General features: G+C 35.2%; 1 protein-coding gene across 7 annotated transcripts; it reads left to right on the forward strand.

The window, feature by feature from the left end:
• Nucleotides 1–41: 41 nt before the first annotated feature.
• On the forward strand, nt 42–24,835 carry LOC128246873 (phospholipid scramblase 2-like). Of its 7 annotated transcripts, none has more exons than XM_052965379.1 (11): nt 42–111; nt 5,580–5,649; nt 6,795–7,016; nt 7,673–7,822; nt 11,075–11,152; nt 15,521–15,597; nt 17,515–17,645; nt 18,020–18,137; nt 19,340–19,442; nt 19,988–20,046; nt 21,007–24,835. In XM_052965379.1, the coding sequence occupies exons 2-11, from the start codon at nt 5,622–5,624 to the stop codon at nt 21,058–21,060; spliced, it is 1,020 nt and encodes a 339-aa protein (XP_052821339.1). In that variant the 5' UTR covers nt 42–111; nt 5,580–5,621; the 3' UTR covers nt 21,061–24,835. The 7 variants fall into 7 exon arrangements, with proteins under 7 accessions (XP_052821339.1, XP_052821341.1, XP_052821335.1 ...); XM_052965381.1 differs by having other exon boundaries at nt 67–111; nt 5,583–5,649; XM_052965375.1 differs by lacking the exon at nt 42–111 and adding an exon at nt 4,999–5,073.

Here is a 24,835-nt window from a genome sequence, read left to right on the forward strand (position 1 = left end):
TGTCGCTATAAGATGCGCAAACGTATGTTAGGATGTGGATGAAGTTTGTTCCCGTCGTTAACGGATAACTGCTCAACTGTTTACGAAGGGATTAATATACCATATATTAAGGTAAACCTTTTTCACATTATCAAATAATTTCGATATAGGTCCGTTCATGTATCATCATCATCATCATCATCATCATCATCATCATCATCATCATCATCATCATCATCATCATCATAATCATCATCATCATCATCATCATCATCATCATCATCATCACCACCACCACCACCATCGTCGTCGTCGTCGTCATCATCTGTATCTTGTCGTTGACTACAGAACTCATAATCCCCAAAATGAGGTCCATATCGTTTCAATTGACCTATCCAAGGCGGTACCCCAGTATGTAGTTATAGACGACCTGTTTCATTGCAGTTTTTGTCTGTTTCTCGTTTATGACGTCTTAGTGTGTTTTGCTTGAGATCTTAGACACGTTGTTGATAATTATGGCCAGTATGGGTCAAGCGTGAGCTGAGTTCTCAAATTATAGTTTAAATCTGCAGTGAACTACTATTTCGCTGACATTTCCACTATTAAAGATTTTTTATGAATGGTCTGGTTGTTTGTTCATATTACCTCGTTCAGTGTCTGTGCGGTCTTAGTCGTGTGCCTTTAAACAGGGTACAGTGGCGGCTCCAGGAATTCATAACTGGGGGGGGGGGGCACAGCCATCAACCCCCATCAAAACTGTTATTTCACTTAGGTATTGCAATGACACGTACAAAACCGTTGATGCATTTCAAACCTTTATTCAAGAACTTCGGAATCCATTTATACATCTTATAAAGTTGATAAACTGCGTTAAATGTTAAGGTATCGATTTTAGGTACAAATTTAGTACCTCTCTAGTATATCTTATGCACCAGTCAATTGTAACCACGCCCCCCTCAGGTCCGGGGAAAAGCGGGGACTTTGACTTTCTGTCTAGCCAACCCCATGTAAAATCCCTGTCCTGCGGGGACGTACTGATGGTAAAATCCCTGCCAAATGTCCTCGCAACCCAGGGGCCCTATGTAAGGCCCATTCCTCGCTATATTTTACGCAAAGACAAAACCACCGTAGTCACCCGGCACTGCGGGACCACCTGGAAGTTAAAAACACGGTCCATTTTCCCGGCTATCCCCGGTATACCCCCGGACCTTGGGGGCCGTGTTTACAATTGACTAGTGCATTACCTCTGACCTATAAACTGGTTTATAAGTCTGTTATATTACCATGTGATGCCGGCATTCAACATATAATCATCTATCAAAATACGTCTTGAAACTGACATTAAATCACACTGAGTTTTCCTTAATGTTAGTTTATTTCTTACATTCACATATTATAATAGTAAACAAAAGTCAGTTTGATAGAACTTCTTAAGAGTAGAAAACAATGGACATGTGAAAGATACTTTTAATTGAATTTCTAAAGAAAAAATATTCATATGATTTAAAAAAAAATGGGGGGGGACGCGATCTGGAGTTGAAAATCTGTATGCCAACACGTTAACCACTCATAGGAGACAAAAACGGGAGAATCCAAATATCTTTACTGTTTTTATCTAAACGTATTGGCTATTTGTGATATAAAGTTTCATGGTGAATTTCATTCCGATATTACTCATCAAAAGATCAAGTGTATCTGTGATTATATCACTCATAGATTAAAGATTATCACAGAAGGCTCCAATGTCTGAACGTTGAGGAGGTATAAATTATGTTCATGTACATTATGAAATCCATTTTGATTTGTTAAAAGTTACACTTCTGTTTTAGACATTCCATTTTAAGGTTTGTTCTTCGCCATATATATATCTGATTGGATGAATGCTGCCACACTACCCCCAAAGGGTTTATTATTTCGTTTACGATATTTATAATTGGCATTTTAGAGAGAAAAAATGCAACGATAAGATGGGTCCATTTGAATTTCCGAGATAAACAGCAAATCTTTTAATTGATCATTTAACAGGGGCGATTTTCATGAGCTTCTTAATCATTTCCTAACTTAATTAAGTCATTTTCCTAACTTAAGTACCTCTCTCGACATAATATATAATAACCTCATAACATGATCTGAAATACTTCATCTCAATGATTTTATAAAAAATATCGGAGTACTTTTATATTAAAAACATTTATACTTTTCTTTTAATTTGACTGTGAACATTTTAGGAAAGTTAAGAAAGTACTTAAGAAGTTTTATGAATACCGCCCAAGATCATCAAATTTCTCTTAATGCGTTCCATATGTTGTTATTAAATACTTCCTAGACGCCATGTAGTCAGAACTTATCTGGATGTGTCCTTATACATTCGGATATAATTTCAAGTCGCACAGTTGCGCGACTTGAAATTATATCCGAATGTATGCCCGCAAGATATATTTTAGTATATTATTTTTAAGTGAAGATGTTTTTCTGAGGAATCTCAATACACCACTTGTTATATTGGTTTAAGACGAATACACGGCAAATTGGCACCTACTGTGACACCAGTGCAATAAACAGGAGATGCACAGCAGGGGATTATCATGCCATACATTCCTTAAAGTAGGCCTTTAACAGTTTAATTCTACACCCAGGTCCAATTCAGCACTATACAACCTCACGGTTCGTAGAAGTTCTTTTAATAAAAGAGGAGCTCGGAGCAGAACTTCCTACCGTCTCCGTGGCCGTGTGGTTAAGGCGTCCGCCTACGGAGCGGGAGGTCATGGGTTCGATCCCGGGCCGCGTCATACCGAAAGACGTTAAAAGTTGGTACAAGCAGCTCCCTTGCCTGGCGCTCGGCATTTAAAGGGTAGTGCTTGGAAAAGTGATGTACTCAGTACTGGTTCAACCCAGGAAAGTTGTATCCCGTGTATCGGTGCTTTACACCGAGCACGTTAAAGAACCAGGATATCTCTTCGCAAAGAGCTAGGGTATTGTTGTATTTATGGTTTTATCAGCACTTCTTAGGGGAATAAAGTCTAATTCATAACTCGACATTGTGTTCACAATCTCATTTATTTTCCTCCACATGTCCCTCTCCACGCATGCGCACCATCAAAGGGAAACAACCTAACATTAAACGTATCAATTACAGCTTGAAGTACAGTAGAGTGTTAACTCCCTTCAACTGACAAAACCTGCCTGCTCGTTAAACCCTATATTCACAACAGTATCGCACCCGGATCTCTTGTATCTCACTCTGTTTCTTCAAATCTTCCAATGTCTGAATTGCTGTCACTTCTATCTCATGTCACTTATGGCATTTAAACACAATTTAAGTCGTGATAACGTCACGGCGGGGTCAAGCCATAATTAATGCAGCCAATGGGCGCGGGCAGACCTTGATAAACTCAAATAAACAGCAGAATTTCAACAAGTAACTGTCACGTGTTTACAAGTTCAAACTCAGTGATTTGGCTATCATTTACTAAAGGTACAAAATGGTTTGGTACAAAGTTGCTTATGTCAACAGACATCATCGTCCACATGACGGAAAATTGGGGTTGTGAGTTTCCGGCATCATATGATAATCCACTATATGCACACGATTTACAAACAAATTTGAGGTTTTTGGCACTCCATGACTTAAGGTCTTGCTCGGACATTTAGCATGAACCCAATTCCTACAATTAGAACAATGTATGCATTGATCACTACTACAGTCAACAACACATATAGCACAAGGAAACTCATCCATCATTAATGATTTTAGAGTGTAAAGTTCTATTAATTTGGACTTCTTTAATACTCACAGCAATAACTTACCTTTTTACTCGCGATTGTTATTTATGAATCTTCAAATGAAGCCGTCAATTTGTGTGAAAATCACACGCAATTATAAATGTACACGTAATGCGGTCCTTTAATGCGTAATTATTATTGTATTTATTCAACACGTGTCACAGAGCCGAAAAGGGTTTACCCAAATGAACACACTTTCAATAATACCAAACTGTCCCCCAAAAACCGTGCCGCTACTTTGTGGGGTGTCATATACCGGGTGATAATTATGTTGTTTTAAACATCGCCTGATTTTGTGTATTTGGTGTGGTCTGGTTATTAGTGTCCATAAGTAAGCTAATTTATCTGAAGATGAGAACTTCGCTGTTTAAAAACTTCTTTTTTCAATTTTCATATAAACAAAAATTAAAATTTGAAAGCCATGAACTATACTGTAGATCTAAGTTAGTTTAAAAGAAAATGATTTTAGCGACATTTTCGACCTATTTCAAAGGCAATGTTTCAAGTATATTCCAAAATACTTTCAAATGCTGTTTATTGATCTAACATTTCCATAAGAATATAAATTCTATTATTTGAATCCAAATTCATAATCATTTTCATAATACAACAACTAATAAGTTATTTTTACCTGCGTTAAATCGTCTTTCGGTTGGCGAAGGGAGACAATTATTTCACTGACATATTGTCTTTATTCAATTGAACAATAAGTAAATATTTTCATGAACTTTTTCATTTTTATGAGTGTGTTTTAGTTATATGAATATTATGAGATCATCATTAATTGGAATAATTGATTATTTTGGAAGCTTTTATCTGTCTTTCGGTTGGCGAGTCGGCACGCGGAATTCGATCTCGAACACTGAAATTTCAACTGCCTATTACATCATTATATTTTAATATTTTTCTCTAAAATTTTGTTTGGTAATGTATTTGTATAATATTAATATAAAAACAATAAAATAAATGCATTAGAAGGCGTCTTTCGGTAACTTTCATGCGTCTTTCGGTAATTTTATCCGTCTTTCGGTAAATAATCGTATTTCGGTAAGTCTAGGGACCGCAACTTATGCGTATTCTGTTGTCTACAATTTATAATACATAATGCGTTGAAATAAAATAATAATATGTTTTGAAGATGTTGTCAAATTAACATCAGTCCCTGAGTTTCATGTCAGCATCTTTTTTCCCGCCGACTAAGTTGTTCGTAGAATTTTGGTACGAACGTATCTTGGGCTCGAAGCTATAAGAGGACGAATATCATGTGTAAACTTCCGGTTCGAAAAAAAGTGTGAACCAAAATAAAGACAGGTAAGTATTTTCTTTTCAATAAAAGCGTCATATGGAAGTGTTTGCTCATGTAATTAATGAATAAAAAGTGTGTTCATGATTTTACTAGTGCTAAATTGACTTCACTAGATACTTTGAACGTTTTGGGGCGTGTCTTTGCCAAGCATACATGTAAAAATCGATTTCGAAATATTACACAGATATTACAAGCAGGTAATCAGGTAATAGTGACGCGGGGTATGGTTCATTGAAATTTACGTGTCCTTTTATATATATATATATATATATTTATCTAGTTCAAGATGGGTACAATATCAAAAAACAAAATTGTTTCCAAATATTGTTTGATTCCAAAGGACTGGGTCACAAGTTTTTACCAATTATCATTTAGTTTTGCTTCACAGTTTAATAAGCTTCAAGTTAGAATATTATAAATGCAGAGGCATCGATCAGGATGTACAGGTATTTAAAAGTTGGTTATGTGTTGTTTTTTAAGCAGTAAATGATATAAGATGTGTTTTTTTCAGCAGTAAATGATATAAGATCTCCTGTTGCAACAAGAAAAGAAAATGACTGACAAACAACCTCCGGCTTATGGTATATTTTTTTCAAATCTTAATTATTTCATTTTCTTTCTCATATGACAATATTAGCAGTTATCGAAATAAGACTTTAATTAACAAGCCTTTATTCCTACAATGTTTTTTAACAAGCCTGCTATCAAACATTCAGAATTTCCTTGAGGACGTCTGTAAAGCGTTAAAGTGTTAAAACCTGGTATCCAGTTTATATTTTTTTTTTTAGGGATGCAAACGAATGGCAAAATTGATTTTTCGAATATTCGGTAATTCTTTCGATCGAATATTTGATTACCAATATGAATGTATAAGAAGTGTAGTAACCTACTATTATTGTTTGCTTTAGTAATAGCCGGGGCATTTTAACCCTTCTTCGTGGTAGCCGGTATAAACGACAGACCCTGATTTTCCCAAACATTAGCAATGAAATTCCCCATTTACAAAAAATCTAACAAAAGCAAAAGCTTTTGAACAAATTAAAACGAAAATTTTAAATTCCACTGAAAAAGCCGAAGATGTAAATTCCTGGTTGAATGTCATGATTCACCAACGGGTCGTTCTGTAGAATGAGCTGCCTCATTCTGGGATTGACATCTACTAAATATAACTCTGAATTTTGACTCATCTATTGTACAATTACCTAAATTGCTATTCTATACAGGTACATTTCAAAGCACGAATGTTATATCAAAACATGGGAAACAGCATATAACTAGCACATGTCATCCATAATCATTACGGCGATTTCCGCACTATTGCACAGCTAAATTGGCGGCCATGACACCACTTTAGTTGCCGATTTCGTATATAATCTATTAATGGTCATTAGAATTTACCGAAAATAATTGAAAGTTGTTTGATGTCACCTGTCTCATAGCCAGTTTTTGTAAAATAACGGGTACTGTTTATAGTCTCCGACTACGTGTCCCTAATTAACATATGACGCATGTAAAGTGTTATCACGTTCACGCCTCTGGCATTAGGGGCCAGTCGTGGTAAAAACAAGGCAAGCCAATAGATACAACATCACAGTTGTAGGAAAAAGGTTTATTATTATATTTACCAAACAAAAAGCATCGAATACCGATTTTGACATTCGAATATGAAACGTTCGATCGAATATTCTAATATTCATTTGCATCCCTAGTATTTTTGTTTACCAAGGTGCTCCACAGCAGCCAGGTTATGGACCTCCTGGACAGCAGCCGGGGTATGGACCTCCTCCCGGACAACATCCGGGCTATGGACCCCCTCCCGGACAACAGCCAGGCTATGGTCAGCCCCCATACGGCCAGCAGCCATATGGTCAGCCAGGTTATGGCCCTCCCGGACAGGGATATGGAGCTCCTCCCCAGCCATATGGACAACCTGGATATCCTCAACCAGGTATGAAGCTTATCATTGTCTAAGATATTAATAGTTAATCTGACTTGTATATTAAGTGATTTAGAATAGACCATGATGGCTACTGCTTATAATTATGGTCACACTGGTTATGGACCTCAGGACCAGGGATTTTTACAAACCCCTTGGCCAGCCTTATTGACAGTAACCAAACTTTTTAATGAGGAATAAGCCCCTTGTATATTTTTAGATATCATGAATAAATGAGTTTGTGTAATTAACTAGTGTACATTGACTTGGCCAAACAAGGATATAGGGATGATTAAGCTTTAGGGGTACATGTATGGGAGTGTGCTGCACCCTGCAGACACTCTGTTCTTTTGTAGCACCCTTCTACCTGCCTTTATATAATTAAATGCTTAAGAAAAAATATCAGTCTCAAAATTTTGATTTGAACCTTTTATAAGATTATAAACATACTGTAAACTTTACATATTTGGTAACTTAGATCTAAATTACCATTTTGATATAGAAAAATAAAAATAATGCTGTAAATTGTGTACGAAAACATTACTTGGTTAAATCTACTTTAAATTTTGTCAAGAATATCTCTCTGTTTTAAAATGTGCTTCTCAGTGTAAATAAGAGCTTGTAAAAAAATATAATAGATCTTTGAAACTGTTAGTTTATACTTGCAGGTATGCCGATGCAGGGTCAGCAAGCTGGTCAGCCAGCTGCCCAGCAGTGGATGCAGCGTCCTGAGGGTCTTCCTGGGTGTCCCCCAGGGCTGGAGTACCTCTGTCAGATTGACCAGTTGCTTGTGAAACAACAGGTGGAGCTACTGGAGGGTATGTGATTGTTCATGTAATACTATAATCACACGAAACTTTGTATGAATGTAACTAATGAGAAAATGCACATGTGTAGCAAGGTCAATAACCTTAGCTAAAAGAACATGTTATGCCCCATAATAGTTTAAGCTGCACTCTAACATATTGATGGTTTTGACAACTCTTTTTATATTTTGTCTTGGAATAAGCCAATTTTTGCGGAAATGTCTGGAGACTAGTGATATAAGAAGGCTGACAGAAGACCAGATAGCAGTTTATCAAATTTATGTACGTGAATTGATGTGTTATGGCTAAAAGCATAACTAAAGCTTTGAGATAAACACATTTTTTTGACAGTTAACCAAACAGTTGAGATCCTGTTCTTTTGGGAGTTATCTAATATGACTGAAATGAAGGTATTGATGCCAAAATAAGTCGATTTTTAGACAAAAACAGAAGACTGACAATCTGTGAGAGTGCATCTTTAAGATAAGTTATGCACAAACTTTACTAGGCCATAATTTAATAACTATTAGGTATTCATATATTTATTTACACATGTTACTAGTAACAACATGCACATATTTAGGAAGGCCCATACCTCTCGTGTTAGTAATTGTTAAGTTATGCTCTTTGAAACTTGAAAAAGTCATACAATTTTTGATAGTTTGAAAAAGACATACACCAATTTGAGTTTGGCTGTTAGTTAATCAACATTCCACAAAATCACACAGGCTGTCACAGTCTTCCCGAAATTGTAAAATTTCTGCCTTTCCACCGGACTGGCATGTTGGAAGTTTTAGCCTGTCCGAAAATAATATTTGTCTGTCCTAACAAACATGTCATGAAATAGTATACAATAAAAGCCATTTTCTCTTCTTCGTATTTTTGAAAGGCTCCTCTAGGGGATTTTATCCAGAATTCCAGGGTATTTGGGTCACATACCAGGGGATATTCATCATCGCAACGTAACACTATGGCGCACTTGCCAATTCACCTTGTTTACACCTTTTTTCAACACTATGAGACACTGTCACTGTCATATTACATAATAAAATAAATACTTCATAGAAAAATATGTTTCAGGGACAATTTAATGGGCTTACCTTTCTCTAAAATTGGATACAAAATCTGCTGCCTATCAGAAATGATGACTTTCGGACTTAGAGAGAATGGAATGAATATATCAATAATTTTCAAATAGTCAGATTTGTTTGCATTTGCATTTGATCAAAAGGAAATGCATAATTTTTGTTTAAAGCTGCACTCTCACAGATTGAACGTTTTACAACTTTTTTGTTTTTTGTCTTGGAACGAGCCGATTTTTGCGAAAATCCATGGAAACAGGTTATATAAGACTGCTGACAAAAAATAAGATCGCAGATTTTTATATTAAAGTTCAAAAATTGATGTTTTATGCATTTTTCTTAAACCGTTACTTAGTAATGGTTTAAGCCATAAACATTAATTTTTGAACGGATATATGAAAATTTACGATCGGATTTTCTGTCAGCAACCTTATATCATTGGTTAACAGATAGTTACACAAAGATTTGCTCTTTCCAAGACAAAAAATAGAAGAGAAGTTGTAAAAACGGTAAATCTGTGAGAGTGCACTTTAAGTTCATAAAAATATTTCCTTTTGGCATTTATCAAAAAAATAAAACATCATCACTATAAATAATAAAAAAAATTTTTTTTAATAAATACTTGTCATTTTATCCGAATTGTCTACTTTCAGTTTTAGTTTCGGTTCTGAAGTTCTGTTATTTTCCTATATTGGCGATGAAGGTCAATGTCATGTATGTAAACATGTAGGTGAGGCATGACAAAGAACAGCATAATGTCTATTAGTTATTTTAATCCTATTCTGTAATCCAATTAAGCTTCAAGACAGGAAGGGCATTATAACTGTAAACATCTTAATATAATTCAACCCTGTGAAAAAATTGCGTAATTTTAAACACACTTTTTAATTGTGGGGGATATTCACCCCCTGCTGGGGGACCAGAGGATGGGTATGGCATGTATGCTTCTTTCCTGTTTTGGCATTTTCATAAAAGTTCAACATCGTCGCCATTTTGACACCAAAGCATAATTATTGAGTGCTGACTATTTTGATTGTGCCTTGTTGCAAACCAAGAACCAATCAAATCAGTTGTAATAACATGATGTTCAAATGCATCAAACTGTCTTGTTTATCTCTAGCAATCAACATCATGATTCCATATCGGAAATGGCTATTTTTTCGATGTTTTGTGATGTGAAATATCAATTCGCTTTTAGGTACTTTTGCTAATGAGTCCTCTCAAAATATGACGGTCAATATGACTGTCATTTACTAAAGAGCTGCCAGACTTGTACCAAATTTGCCGGACATGTCCGGCGAACCAGCACATTTCTTTTGACTTTTTCTACTTTTTGGTCCAAAACTCCTGAAATTTCCTACTTTTTTGGTTCAAATTGTGTTTTTCACAAATACCTTATATTAATAGGAAGAAAATGGTAGTATACAGTATATTTGTAGGATCTTTTCAATTGGGAGTGCATAGAAGGCTGGAGTCATCTCGATGAGACTGTACAGACTGGGGTTGCAGACTGGGGGCCAATCGCTGCTTACTTCATGATAACACCAAGGTGAAATATGAATGAGAGCCAAAATACCAGTCTATGCAGTCTCTTCAAGATGTTTTCTAGTTTGCACTTCATGTCTGTGAGTAATATAAAGTCCTGCCCAAAGGTATGTACAACTCCTACTTTTTGGTACAATTTCCTTATTTTTCCTACTTTTTGGCAAATTGTATTCCTACTTTTCTCTACTTTTTAAAGGAAGTTTACATGACAGCCTAAATCACATAAAACATTGTAAACAAATTTCCAATGAGAATGTGCACTAGTATGTGAATCAAGGCATATAACTCTTAAGAAGTGTTGGGTTATGCTCCTTTTGTCTTATAAGAATAAGTGGGCATCAGCGTTTGCTCCGTGGCACTCTGGTTGATAAATATAGTGCATCAGCTTGGCCAAGAAGTGGGGCTGCCATCCAGTTTAAATACTTGAATGTGATTGTACTCCATGTGGATTCTCAAGGCAAGATGAAATATCTATTGGCAGAATTTTCAATTTTGTATACAGGTTGTTGGTGTTAACACCCAATTCAACTTCCATAACAATAAGCCTTTCAGTTTACTCTTTTTATTTAAGCAGTTATTTAGGACTAGTTTTATTGTCATTAATTTATATTTTAGAGTGTATTTGACCTGTTTTCAGCCCTGACTGGTTGGGAGTCAGCCAACAAATACAAGATCCAGAATAGTGTAGGACAGCAGGTCTACTTTGCAGCAGAAGGTATGCGAATTTTAATGTATTGGATATTCTTTTGCATTTTTGTAAACTTTGATTGTGGATTTTTAAGTTACGAAATTCAGTGTGACTATTACAATTTACACTTAAAAGTGCCAACTTTCTTCTCTAAGGTATCCCACTTGCTTCTATTTACCAATATGTAAATAAGATGTCCGTAGTTTCATTTGTAAGCAGCTTCAAAAGCATCTTAATGAAAATGTCATTGTTTTTATGAAGAAGTTTATAAAATGCACCAAATATGCTCTAAAATGTCAGCTTTAAGACTGAACGTGGGAGTTTGATAAGTGTTCAACCCCATCAGTTCCATTTCAGAAACTGAATTTTTTTTCAAAATTGGTCTGAAACTTGTTCATTTTTGCTTGACTATTCAAAGAATAGAGCTATACTATTCATCCTAGCATCAGTGTCGGTGTCAGCCACACACCTTAGTTAAGGTTTTCACCATTTTGCATGAAAGTTTCACTGTTTTACTTGTAAGTTTTGCATTGAAACTTTAGACATGTGTTCCCAACTATCAACCTACATGCACATAAATAATCAAGTTAGATAACACTAATTTGATTTTTTTTATATTATGGGCCTTTATTATTCAAATTAGAAAATTCTGGTTAAGTTTTTATATGTAACCACATTTACGTCAATATCTCATCAAATACATATTAAGACATGTGTTCACAACTATCCATCCTACTTCATTTACTTACCGGTAATTAGATATCTCCAACCTGCAAATAATGCAAGTTATTGCAATATAGTATTGGACTTTGAAATTCTGGTTATTGTTTTGTATGTAAGTACACATGTATATATTAGCAACTATTTGAAGTGTTGCATTGAGACTTCATACAACAATACTCAACCATCATACCTTCTTGAATAACCAGGTTAGATAACTCTCTATTGTTAATAATGCTTATTATGGCTGTATTTTATTTGACCTAGAAATTCTGGTTGAGGTTTTGCATGTAACCACATTAAAGTCATTGGCCCGATTGTGCAGAACTTTGTTAAAGACAATGATGTTGTTAATCAGGTTGTTAACTTTAACAAAGTTCTGAGCAATCGGGCCAATGACTTCATTGTGGTTACATGCAAAACCTCAAAGATTTAAAGGTGAACTATTTGATGATATGCTCATATATTTAAACAGAACAAGTACGGCTGAAACAGTTGTCTCACCTGTTAGGAATACTGCAAATCATCTGTGTATCTGTGAAACTTACAGAGCAATATTGACTTGAAATTTAACAACGATGACGTTAATAACATTGTTAACTTTAACAAAGTTCTGAGCAATCGGCCCATTAATATCTAAACAAATTCATCATGTATAATAATTTTGCATACCGTATTAGAACTTTATAAAGGGCTCCCAACCATCCAACCTTCTTAATCTTTTAAGTAAGATAACTCTATGGCATTGAAACTTTATACAAACAAATATTATAACTCCTATAATGCAATTTTTCACCATTTATTTTATACTGGTTATGGATTTGCATGTCATCTAATTTAACAGTGATGCATGCATGTCCCACAAAAGCTTGCAATCCTTAAACTGGCAGAATAGGCCAGCACGCTGTCTCTATGACAGCTCTTGATTTTAATTAAGAGAAACTGTTGTTCTGTTCACTTTGAATATTGTACACAACAAGTTTAATTCTGCTCAATCATGTTTGACAAATTTTTCCTGTCTATTAAAACACTGCGATGGGTGCAGTAGTAGGCATCTTGAATATGATGTTCAGCTGAAGCTAGTGCCATCAGTTGCAGACCGATATCCCATCCTTGCTATTACAGTGTCTGACCCAATATATGTCCCATCCTTGCTACTACAGAGTCTGACCCAATATATGTCCCATCCTTGCCACTACAGTGTCTGACCCAATATATGTCCCATCCTTGCTATTACAGTGTCTGACCCAATATATGTCCCATCCTTGCTACTACAGAGTCTGACCCAATATATGTCCCATCCTTGCTATTACAATGTCTGACCCAGTATATGTCCCATCCTTTCTATTACAGTGTCTGACCCAATATATGTCCCATTTCTTGCTACTACAGAGTCTGACCCAATATATGTCCCATCCTTGCTATTACAATGTCTGACCCAGTATATGTCCCATCCTTTCTATTACAGTGTCTGACCCAATATATGTCCCATTTCTTGCTATTACAGTGTCTGACCCAATATATGTCCCATCCTTGCTATTACAGTGTCTGACCCAAAATGTGTCCCATCCTTGCTACTACAGAGTCTGACCCAATATATGTCCCATCCTTGCTATTACAGAGTCTGACCCAATATATGTCCCATCCTTGCTACTACAGAGTCTGACCCAATATATGTCCCATCCTTGCTATTACAGTGTCTGACCCAATATATGTCCCATCCTTGCTATTACAGTGTCTGACCCAATATATGTCCCATCCTTGCTATTACAGTGTCTGACCCAATATATGTCCCATCCTTGCTACTACAGAGTCTGACCCAATATATGTCCCATCCTTGCTATTACAATGTCTGACCCAGTATATGTCCCATCCTTGCTATTACAGTGTCTGACCCAATATATGTCCCATCCTTTCTATTACAGTGTCTGACCCAATATATGTCCCATTTCTTGCTATTACAGTGTCTGACCCAATATATGTCCCATCCTTGCTATTACAGTGTCTGACCCAAAATGTGTCCCATCCTTGCTACTACAGGGTCTGACCCAATATATGTCCCATCCTTGCTATTACAGTGTCTGACCCAATATATGTCCCATCCTTGCTACTACAGAGTCTGACCCAATATATGTCCCATCCTTGCTACTACAGAGTCTGACCCAATATATGTCCCATCCTTGCTATTACAATGTCTGACCCAGTATATGTCCCATCCTTTCTATTACAGTGTCTGACCCAATATATGTCCCATTTCTTGCTATTACAGTGTCTGACCCAATATGTGTCCCATCCTTGCTATTACAGTGTCTGACCCAATATATGTCCCATCCTTGCTACTACAGAGTCTGACCCAATATATGTCCCATCCTTGCTCTTACAGTGTCTGACCCAATATATGTCCCATCCTTGCTATTACAGAGTCTGACCCAATATGTGTCCCATCCTTGCCACTACAGAGTCTGACCCAATATATGTCCCATCCTTGCTACTACAGTGTCTGACCCAATATATGTCCCATCCTTGCTACTACAGAGTCTGACCCAATATATGTCCCATCCTTGCTACTACAGTGTCTGACCCAATATATGTCCCATCCTTGCTACTACAGTGTCTGACCCAGTATATGTCCCATCCTTGCTACTACAGAGTCTGACCCAATATATGACCCACCCTTGCTCTTACAGAGTCTGACCCAATATATGTCCCATCCTTGCTCTTACAGAGTCTGACCCAATATATGTCCCATCCTTGCTACTACAGTGTCTGACCCAATATATGTCCCATCCTTGCTACTACAGAGTCTGACCCAATATATGTCCCATCCTTGCTACTACAGTGTCTGACCCAATATATGTACCATCCTTGCTACTACAGTGTCTGACCCAATATATGTCCCATCCTTGCTACTACAGTGTCTGACCCAATATATGTCCCATCCTTGCTCTTACAGAGTCTGACCCAATATATGTCCCATCCTTGCTACTACAGTGTCTGACCCAATATATGTCCCATCCTTGCTCTTACAGAGTCTGACCCAATATATGTCCCATCCTTGCTACTACAGAGTCTGATCCAATATATGTCCCATCCTTGCTCTTACAGAGTCTGACCCAATATATGTCCCATCCTTGCTACTACAGTGTCTGACCCAATATATGTCCCATCCTTGCTCTTACAGAGTCTGACCCAGTATATGTCCCATCCTTGCTCTTACAGGGTCTGACCCAATATATGTCCCATCCTTGCTCTTACAGAGTCTGACCCAATATATGTCCCATCCTTGCTACTACAGTGTCTGACCCAATATATGTCCCATCCTTGCTATTACATAGTCTAACCCAATATATGTCCCATCCTTGCTACTACATAGTCTAACCCAATATATGTCCCATCCTTGCTCTTACAGAGTCTGACCCAATATATGTCCCATCCTTGCTCTTACAGAGTCTGACCCAATATATGTCCCATCCTTGCTACTACATAGTCTAACCCAATATATGTCCCATCCTTGCTACTACAGTGTCTGACCCAATATATGTCCCATCCTTGCTCTTACAGAGTCTGACCCAATATATGTCCCATCCTTGCTATTACAGAGTCTGACCCAATATATGTCCCATCCTTGCTCTTACAGAGTCTGACCCAATATATGTCCCATCCTTGCTATTACAGAGTCTGATATGTGTGCAAGACAGTGCTGTGGACCACAACGTGGATTTACCATCCACATCACTGATAACCTTGGACAGGTAAACACTGCGTTGGAAATCCATGTAGTTCACGACCTCTAAACGCCAGCTCCACCCTTTTGCGGTGGTGCAAAGAAAAAGAGCTGTCGACACTTCCGTGGTGGAGCTGTGCCCTATATTTACATATATAAGCACCGAAATGTACTTGCTATGCAATCAGATCACAAAATATGCACAAGTCCGATTCGGGAGGAAAGCTCCTGACACCACAGTTTGCACAATATTGAAACGAAATAGTAACCAGCCTACAGTAGAAGTGTTCTTACACGGTACCACATTCTCCGATTTTCGAAATATGTCAGTAAAATGAAATTATCAAATAAAATATAAATCATACTCACGTTTGTTCATGTAAACATAGGGCACAGCTCCACCACGGAAGTGTCGACAGCTCTTTTTCTTTGCACCACCATAAAGTGGTGGAGCTGGCGTTTACAGGCCGTGGTAGATGGACTTGATTTGAAAATCAGTTCAACCCCATAATACATCACTACTTCACAAGTCAATTGATTGTACTGGTACTTAGTGACAATAGCTATAACTGTCATTGTTGATAGTTAAATTAATAATTGTAAAAAACATTTATGATTGATACGATTGGCTGAAAATATAATGCTTTCCAGTGGTTTAGAGAGATTAATCAGTGATATCAAATTGATATTTCACTGTTTTAAAGAGTGAAGAAACATATTGATATTTTTCACCCTTTTGAAATTCTAAAACGCCCTCAGATTCAAAGAAAACCTTGGTGTGCACAGGGCTTGGACATAATTTCAACGACATCATTTACAAAATGACACCACGTTCCTTTACCATTGAGGGCAAATTTCTTAAAAACTATATTCAATTGTCATTTTCTTTTGGTATGCCTGTTTTATAATTATAGTTTTACTTGCAGTGTAAGGGCGGAGGGGCATGCGGGCTGGTTGTGTACCGTGTGTTGTCCGCTCAATAATTTAAGAAACCTTAGTCAATCACCAAATTTGATCAGAATGTGTTTTAGCATAGTATCTCAGACAAGATTGATAACTAGCCGTATATGGTCACTTGAGAGTTATTGCCCCTTAATAATAAAAATTACCTTAAATAGGTCTTGTCAGCTCAATATCTTTTGAAGCCTTTGTCTAATCATCACCCAATTTAGGCGATATGTAATCGGGCATAATATCTCTGACAAGTTTGATAACCAGCCATATCGATTTATTCCCCCAAGAGTAATAGCCCTTTAGTTACAGAAATTACCTTAAAGTGGTCTTGTCCAATCAATAACTTTAGAAGCATTTGTCCATTCATCACCAAATTTAGTCAGAATGTATATGGACAAAATATCATTGTCAGGTTTTATAACCAGCCATAGTGCCTCAGTAACTCCAGAGTTATGACCCTTGAATTGGCAAAAACTGTCCTTACAGTGTCTTCTCACTAAGTTTATTAACTTTAAACCACTTATCACCAAACATGGTGTCCTAAAATAAGGACAGGCATATTTTGTGATAGTCTTGCTCTTGTAAAGCATATAAAAAAAAAAGAAACATAGTTTCTTAAGTGTAAGATCGCAACTTATTTTATTATTTCAAGGAAGATCGCAACCTATTTTAATGTTGATAACCAAAGGAAAATTTCACACTCATGCTCTAATTCTTTCCTACGTACAAAACTGCTCCATTGATTCTTGAAATACCCTCCCCCCACACTGAATGAAATACCCTCCCCCCCACACTGAAGTAGATGAGGGCTTTTGGGAGGAAAAGGAATGCTTTGCTGTCTGTCTGTCCCATGTGTGTGTGTGTGTGTGTACCAAGGCGCTAGGTTAAGAAATTTATTTATACGTCCAGCTTGTCGAGATTTAACCTTTGAGTAGAGTTTTTCTTCATATTTTGTCTTAAAGTGCTAAAATTCCACATCTGCCTTTTTCAGGAGGTTGTTCGAGTGACGAGGGAGTTTAAATGCTGCGCTGGCTGCCCGTGGTGTGCTTGTACTGAGGGGTTGGCCCATGAAGTGGTTGTTGAGAGTCCTCCTGGGACCGTCGTGGGATATGTGCTTCAACAGTAAGACAATTTTGTCCTGTCAAGATGTCATAATGTAGTTTCATGTTGAAATCTCAACATTGCAGATAACTGTAGATTCATCCTTGTATTATTTTCACAAGTGATTTTTCATAAATTGAGATTTTTCATAAATTTGTCTTGTCATAAATAAAAAATGAACAAAATAATCTATATTTTTGGAATATTCATAATGGTTTAAACAAATGAAAACTTTATAAAGCCCTATGGTTATGCATTCAACAAATTATTTGGCAAATCAAACATAGTAGTATAAGACTTGCTGGCATGATATGAATTAACATGATAACAATAATTGGTGACCAACGAGTTACATGCTTATGCATTTTGTAATTTGCCAATCTATTGCTTTCCAGGCAGAGCTGTATTGAACCGAAGTATGCGATCATGAACGCGTCCAGGGAGGAAATCTTAACTATCAAGGGTCCCATGTGTGTTATCTCTGGACCCTGTTGTCCAGATGTGGAGTTCATAGTGAGTTTCAGTTCATGTAGAAGACTTTATCCTATATTTTGAGGGACTTATACTATTTATTCCGGTATTTGGCAGCGTATTGAAAATTCTATTAAGCTATTAATTTATTCAAGAATGACTGTTAGGAGAGCTGCAGCAAACAAAAGTCCAGAAAAACACCAGCATGCATGATCAGTTATGATTTAAGTATTCTTGTTAATGGTTTAAAATATATTTCACTGTCATACTACTTAAAAAATCTTGACATGCCCATGTATAAATGCCCAATTTGAAAATGCAGTTTAATCCCATTGGCTCGAAATCACAGTTATGGGTGAAAATTCGAGTCCCGCAAAATTTGAGCCAAGCTTAGAAGAAATCAGTCTTTTATTTCCAGTTCGAGTCAACAAGGAAATTGAGCCATGTGAGTTCAAGCCAACAGGGTTCCACTGTGCTACTTTTTGTAGACTTGGCCTATTTCCATCTACCCATGTAGTACATATACTGGGCATTTTTGACCGAACATCTAAGCAAAGAAAAGGCATGTTGGAGAAGAACATTCCTCTATGGGTGCATTAGTGATATAAAATTGGGTGTACAAAATTGACAATTCTGGATGCCTGGTTGCCCGATCAATTGGTACTCATTTGAAAGGGTGTTTTTGGAATAAAAAAGAATATTTGTAAACAACATACATGTATTGAAATATCATAAAAGGCTTTCTGTCCCTGAAAGATTGCAAAAAAGTCATTTCACATTTGCTTCTAGTTGAAATAATTAACAAAAACACAAACTGCGTTACACATTACTTTAGCAATATCATTTTTTCGTTAAATTATTTTACGTATTAGTAGTTGGTCAGAAATCCCCCTTTGAATAAGACCAAAATGATATTATGACAACATGTTTGTACAGCGGATCCCTTATTACATATTAACAACTCTAACTAGCATTTTCTTCAATGTGGCATTTTAAAGGACGGCAGCTCAGCAATGGTTTAGATGGACAAACAATAGAGTGGTAAGGTCTGAGAGTTCTTGACTATTAGCAAGAAGGGTATTTAACTTTGACATCCTCATTAACATGTATAAATTTTAAGGACTTTACTTCCATTTTCCCCAAGTGTATTTTAAGACTGGCATAATTGTCTGGAAGTATTTACCAACATTGATGAAGTGTCGTTAATGTCACACTTAGTAAGAATTTTATTTCTATTTTCCCAGATACATTCAAAGGATGGCACGACAGAGGTGGGAAAGATCAGCAAGCAGTGGAGCGGTGCGGTCAGGGAGTACTTCACTGACGCAGATAACTTTGGAGTGTCATGTGAGTACAAAGTCCATAGTACTTAGTAGTCATTTAAGATTTCAAAATGGTTTATGCAGTGTTTGCCATTTTCGCTACATTCGCCTTTTTAGCCCCACAGAATATGGCCAGTGTAAAAGATCCGTGCACTATTATATTGTTCATTGTAATAAATTATAATGATGTATGTTTAATATTTCATACTCTAACATTATTATAATGGTGTGTGTTATTTCATACTCTAACATTGTTATAATGGTGTGTGTTATTTCATACTCTAACATTGTTATAATGGTGTGTGTTATTTCATACTCTAACATTGTTATAATGGTGTGTGTTATTTCATACTCTAACATTGTTATAATGGTGTGTGTTATTTCATACTGTAACATTGTTATAATGGTGTGTGTTATTTCATACTCTAACATTGTTATAATGGTGTGTGTTATTTCATACTCTAACATTGTTATAATGGTGTGCGTTATTTCATAATCTAACATTGTTATAATGGTGTACAATTGTTATTTCATACTCTAACATTGTTATAATGGTGTATGTTATTTCAGTCCCGATGGATCTTGATGTGAAGATGAAGGCCACCATGATCGGAGCTGTCTTCTTGATTGTAAGGACAAGATTCACATGTACCGCTCCTTAACTAGTGCTCCTGTACTACTGTATATTTTCCACTTAAATTGTAATGATTAATGATGCTCAAGTTGTCCAAAAACACATCAATATGTTATGTCTATGTGACCCTCTGGTATAGTGACCCTCTGTCATCCAAGAGGTTGTGGTTTCCAGTCCCACCTATTTGCATCTGAAAAGACAATAGCAATGGTTTCTAACCAGGATACAACCTACAATTAAAGGGTCATACTCAGCTAAGGCTAGTCCTTTGTTTATTTCAAGGGAAACAAACGTACATCAGGTTGAATAAGGCTTCTTGGGAGCTTCTCAATACCTGACTAGCTAATAGCAAAAAATGACAACCTCCATTTCAATTTTGATAATTTTTAAATTGTGTTCATATCTTTCATAAGACTTTGTACTGTGATTTAATGGTCCCTGACTGCTGACCCCGAATACCCGGGTTCAGATCCAGCTGCCCGAAAAATAATTGTTGCTGTTTTTTGGAACTTACATACCACAATATTTTAAAAAAGATCAGGGTTCATGTCTCAACTCATCACTGTGATATATTTTTAACAATTTTCAGAAAAGTGTTTCCTTTGAATACATAAAAAACCCATCTTATTTGCCTTAAGTTTGCTTAAATTAATTTAATAGTTTAAATTGAAAGGTCAATTGATCTTTTGTGGTCATGAAAAAGGGTTTTGGGTGGTATTCAAGTTACATCTTGGGTAATGCTTGATTTCATTCACAGCAGAGTTCCATATATTTTTAGTCTACATTTGAATTTAAGCTTTCAAAACCAATGAATTTAGCGATCCCCTAGGCCCAAATAGACTATGCAACAGAATGCATTCAGCAGACTGGAAAGTCACTTGAAATATAACAAATATTCTTTCCTATGTTTTGTTCTATCAAAACCTCACTAAATCACCCATCTCTGTTATTTCAGGACTTCATGTACTTTGAACAGTCCGGGAACCAGAACAGAAACAACCACTACTAGAATGGCACAGTCCGGGGGACCAAAACAGGAACGACCACAACAAGAATGTCACTGTCCATATGACACAAAAATTGGCGGGGGGAGATTGAATGTTTGTGTGCCATTTGACAAACATGACGCAAATATTAAGGAACAAATTTATTATTGTTTTTTATGGGACAGAGGATAAAAAACCATTATTTTTTTTATTTATATAATTTTCTGTTGTTTCTTTTCCTGTGAAGGAGGATGTTACCCATAAACTTACGTATGCGTTATCTGGACTTTTTTGCTTGCAAGCAGCACAACCTTTAATGTTATATTTTACTTGCTTTACTTTAAAACATCTTGAAACGTATTTCAATAAACAGGAAGTTTTTTGTGAAAAATCAGGAAATGGGGAACAAAAATAAATAATACGATTTAGAACATAATATATGACACATGTCACAAAATGATGTTGAAGGCCTTTCTTTGATTTAATGAAGTTTTAAATGTACATTTAAGTGTCATGAAATATTATAAAGAATGCATATTAAATTTGAGGGATTTTCTGTGAATAAAAATAAATGAACAAGGCTAAGCAGATTTCCTGGCATATCAGTTATATATAAGAACTAATGGATCAAATACTGAAATTGTGAATTTTTGCCTTAATTATATTATTTATTTATTTTTTTTTCTTGAAAGCTAAAAACATTGCTTTATTCCAATTAAGGAATTGAATAACCACCTGATAGGTGATTTAATTCCTCGGAAATATGCTTTTGTTCCAAACTTACATTATTAAAAGCAAAAAGATACATATAAGTCTTACTCACAGGTTAGTACTATTTTACATGATTTGCAACTGTGATTATATTTTAAATGATAATTATATTTCTTTTTATTGTTTGTTTAATCTAGACAACCATTTTATGTGGGAATTGATTGTGTAAATCCATTAATTGTTGAACGCCATACTGTTATATTTCTATGTTTAAAATTTGCATGCATGTTAACTTTTGACATCTTTCAGAAAAAAATCATCATGAATGATGCCCATTTTGACATTCGGCCAACAACAAGGATTGTAAACTTCAAATCAAGTCAAGTCAATATTTGTTTATAGTCAGAGTTCATGTAACATTTAAAACATATGCTTTGTATAGTTTTTTACCGACATAATCATTTAACAAAAGGACACTAAATGAGAGGCAAATTGAACTTGATGCTAAAATTTAAATAAGTCTCTTGCAAAAACATTAGGCAATAAGCCCTTCTGTTCTCAACAGTATTACATATATATGATATTTGTATAGTCAATGGTTATCCAAATATCAATGTACTTGGTATATAAATACAATTTGTATCATTTAAAACAATACATGAAATAAAGTGTTAGGAGAGTATAACCATTTATCCATAATAATTATATGTTTTCTTAATGATAATTATATGTTTTCTTAAATCTTAAGCCTTAAATACAGATGTCTATATAAATACAGATGTCTATATAAATACAGATGTCTATATTCGTTAATGCTTTTTTTGTATGGGATTATTCTGAAACAATGTGCTTGTTGAACATGTTCTGATATTTTTGTACACATTTTTATACATTTCTTTGGGCCAATATTCTCTACAATTTTGAGCCCAACTTTGAGACTCAAACACAGAAGAAGCCAGATCTTAATTTTGTTGTAAAAATGTTATTCAATAGCAAAGATGAAAACAAAATGTGTTGACTGTCACAAACCACCTGTTTTATAATCAGGCGCACCTTTGGTCCAAAAAAGTTACATTATAGATATTTTGAAACATTTAAGGAATTAAGCCTAAGTCTGAAACTTGAGTGAAAACGTTCTTGAATACAGACCCTGGATTAATCTTCGCCTTGTTGTGTTTTTCAAAATGCTTTATCTGTGTGTTTTAAAGGGCAGGTTGGTTTTTAAAGATTTAGCTTGATGCTAAACATGAAAATACATTAGTGTGGCCTTCAATGGGTGTTATTGATGATATATGTATATTTGTCTTCTTATTCCAATGAACAGCATTATCTTTATATGTAAACACGTGTTTGTATTTTAGATATATTCTTTTGTTGTATATCAATATGTACATGTCATATGCTTTTGCAATTTCAATCTGATTTTAAATTATTCCAACTTCATGCATACAATTGTAAATATGTTCCTGCTGTTCCACGTTCAGTTTTATGAGCATAAATAGTATTTTTCATCATCTTTCATGAAACTACTTTCCTCCTTAATCAGTTTCTTAATGGGAGTTCATTTTATTCTGGGAGTTCATTTTATTCCCATTTACTTATGTGGTAAGGGTTATGTGAACATTTAAACAGAGCTCATATATTTATATTTTATTGAATAAACTCACATTTATTTTAATGATTATGATGAATTCCTTAACTGTGATTATTTTGAATAGAATTGAGAACTATTATGATAAAGCCTTGTATTATACTATATCTTCAACATATTATTCTTTTCTAGTTGAAATGGAAAGGAATACTATTTTAAAGATATAGTATTTATAATATGTCAAAAGCTTCATCTTTCTCCAGCATATTTGCTTGTTGTATTCAGCATGTCTTTTGTTGTAGACAATGGCTTATCAGACTAGTTATTAAGTGATTATTTTACCTTTTAAATCTTAGCTATTTTATAATGATAATATTTTTTCTTTAATTTTTGGGGAAGATGAATCTTTTTATGCTTTTCAGAGGTTTATAGATGTTTATCAGTGAAATAAAAATTATATTTCAATGTTTCAAAACATATATTCAATTTGATATTTTTCAGGGGTAGGACATTATTAAAATGTTGACATTTTTTAAATGACTTTCATTTCACATACAATTTGATGATGTTTTTGAAAAACTACAATCAAATGTCATTTTATATCCTTTCTAGCATATATAAAAAGAAAATAATATTGTTTCAGTGTATTTCAGCAAGAAAAATCACCACATGAAGACAACAGTAATTATTTCACTCATGACTATGCCATTTGTGTCTTTTGATTTTTATTGCTATCTTACACTGAAACAAACAATAACCCTCTGTTAATTTCCCATCAAATAATTATATACATATTTGTTGGGGAGAATATTGCTCTATTTAAGGATGCTCAACATTTCCTCCACTGGCGTGTCCTTTGACCAAAGTGTTTTATTTTTTTTAATTTATTTAAATGGTACAAGTGTTGATTGCTTCATTTTTTTCACAGTATCTCATAATTTATAATGATTCATTGATTGTACTTGTCTACTTTATACTAAAGCAAAGGAAATTGGTTGTTATATAATCATCCTTGTTGCTTGAACAAACTTGTGTACTTCTTGAGACTATTTATAGTCCATAGTCAATAGATCAGGTCAACATTGTCAATGTTTTGATTTTTTTCTCCTTTTTTTCTGTTTTATGGCACTCGAAGCATTGCAATGACGAAATAGCAATACTTTCTTCTAAAATATATTATATAAATCATATATATAGAGTTTTAGAGTTTAGTTCTATCAAATTAGGCAATATTCCCACTCCTTCACATATATATGTATGTGTGTTTTATGTAAGGAGTAAGTGTAAACTATGTACCAAGCATATATAATGTGTAATATCTAATATAGTGTACATTGTTGCTTATATTATATAGAGGATGGAAAATGTTTTAATCTTAGCCTTGCTTTATCATTTCGACAATCTTATATATCCTTTTAATATTCAGTAAATGTAGTGATCATAGTTACTTTATTTCATAGTTTTTAGAGTTCTATTAAACATTCAACAGATCTTGA

Source organism: Mya arenaria, chromosome 9 (genome assembly GCF_026914265.1).
Source record: "Mya arenaria isolate MELC-2E11 chromosome 9, ASM2691426v1".
NCBI classification, from domain to species: Eukaryota; Metazoa; Mollusca; class Bivalvia; order Myida; family Myidae; genus Mya; species Mya arenaria.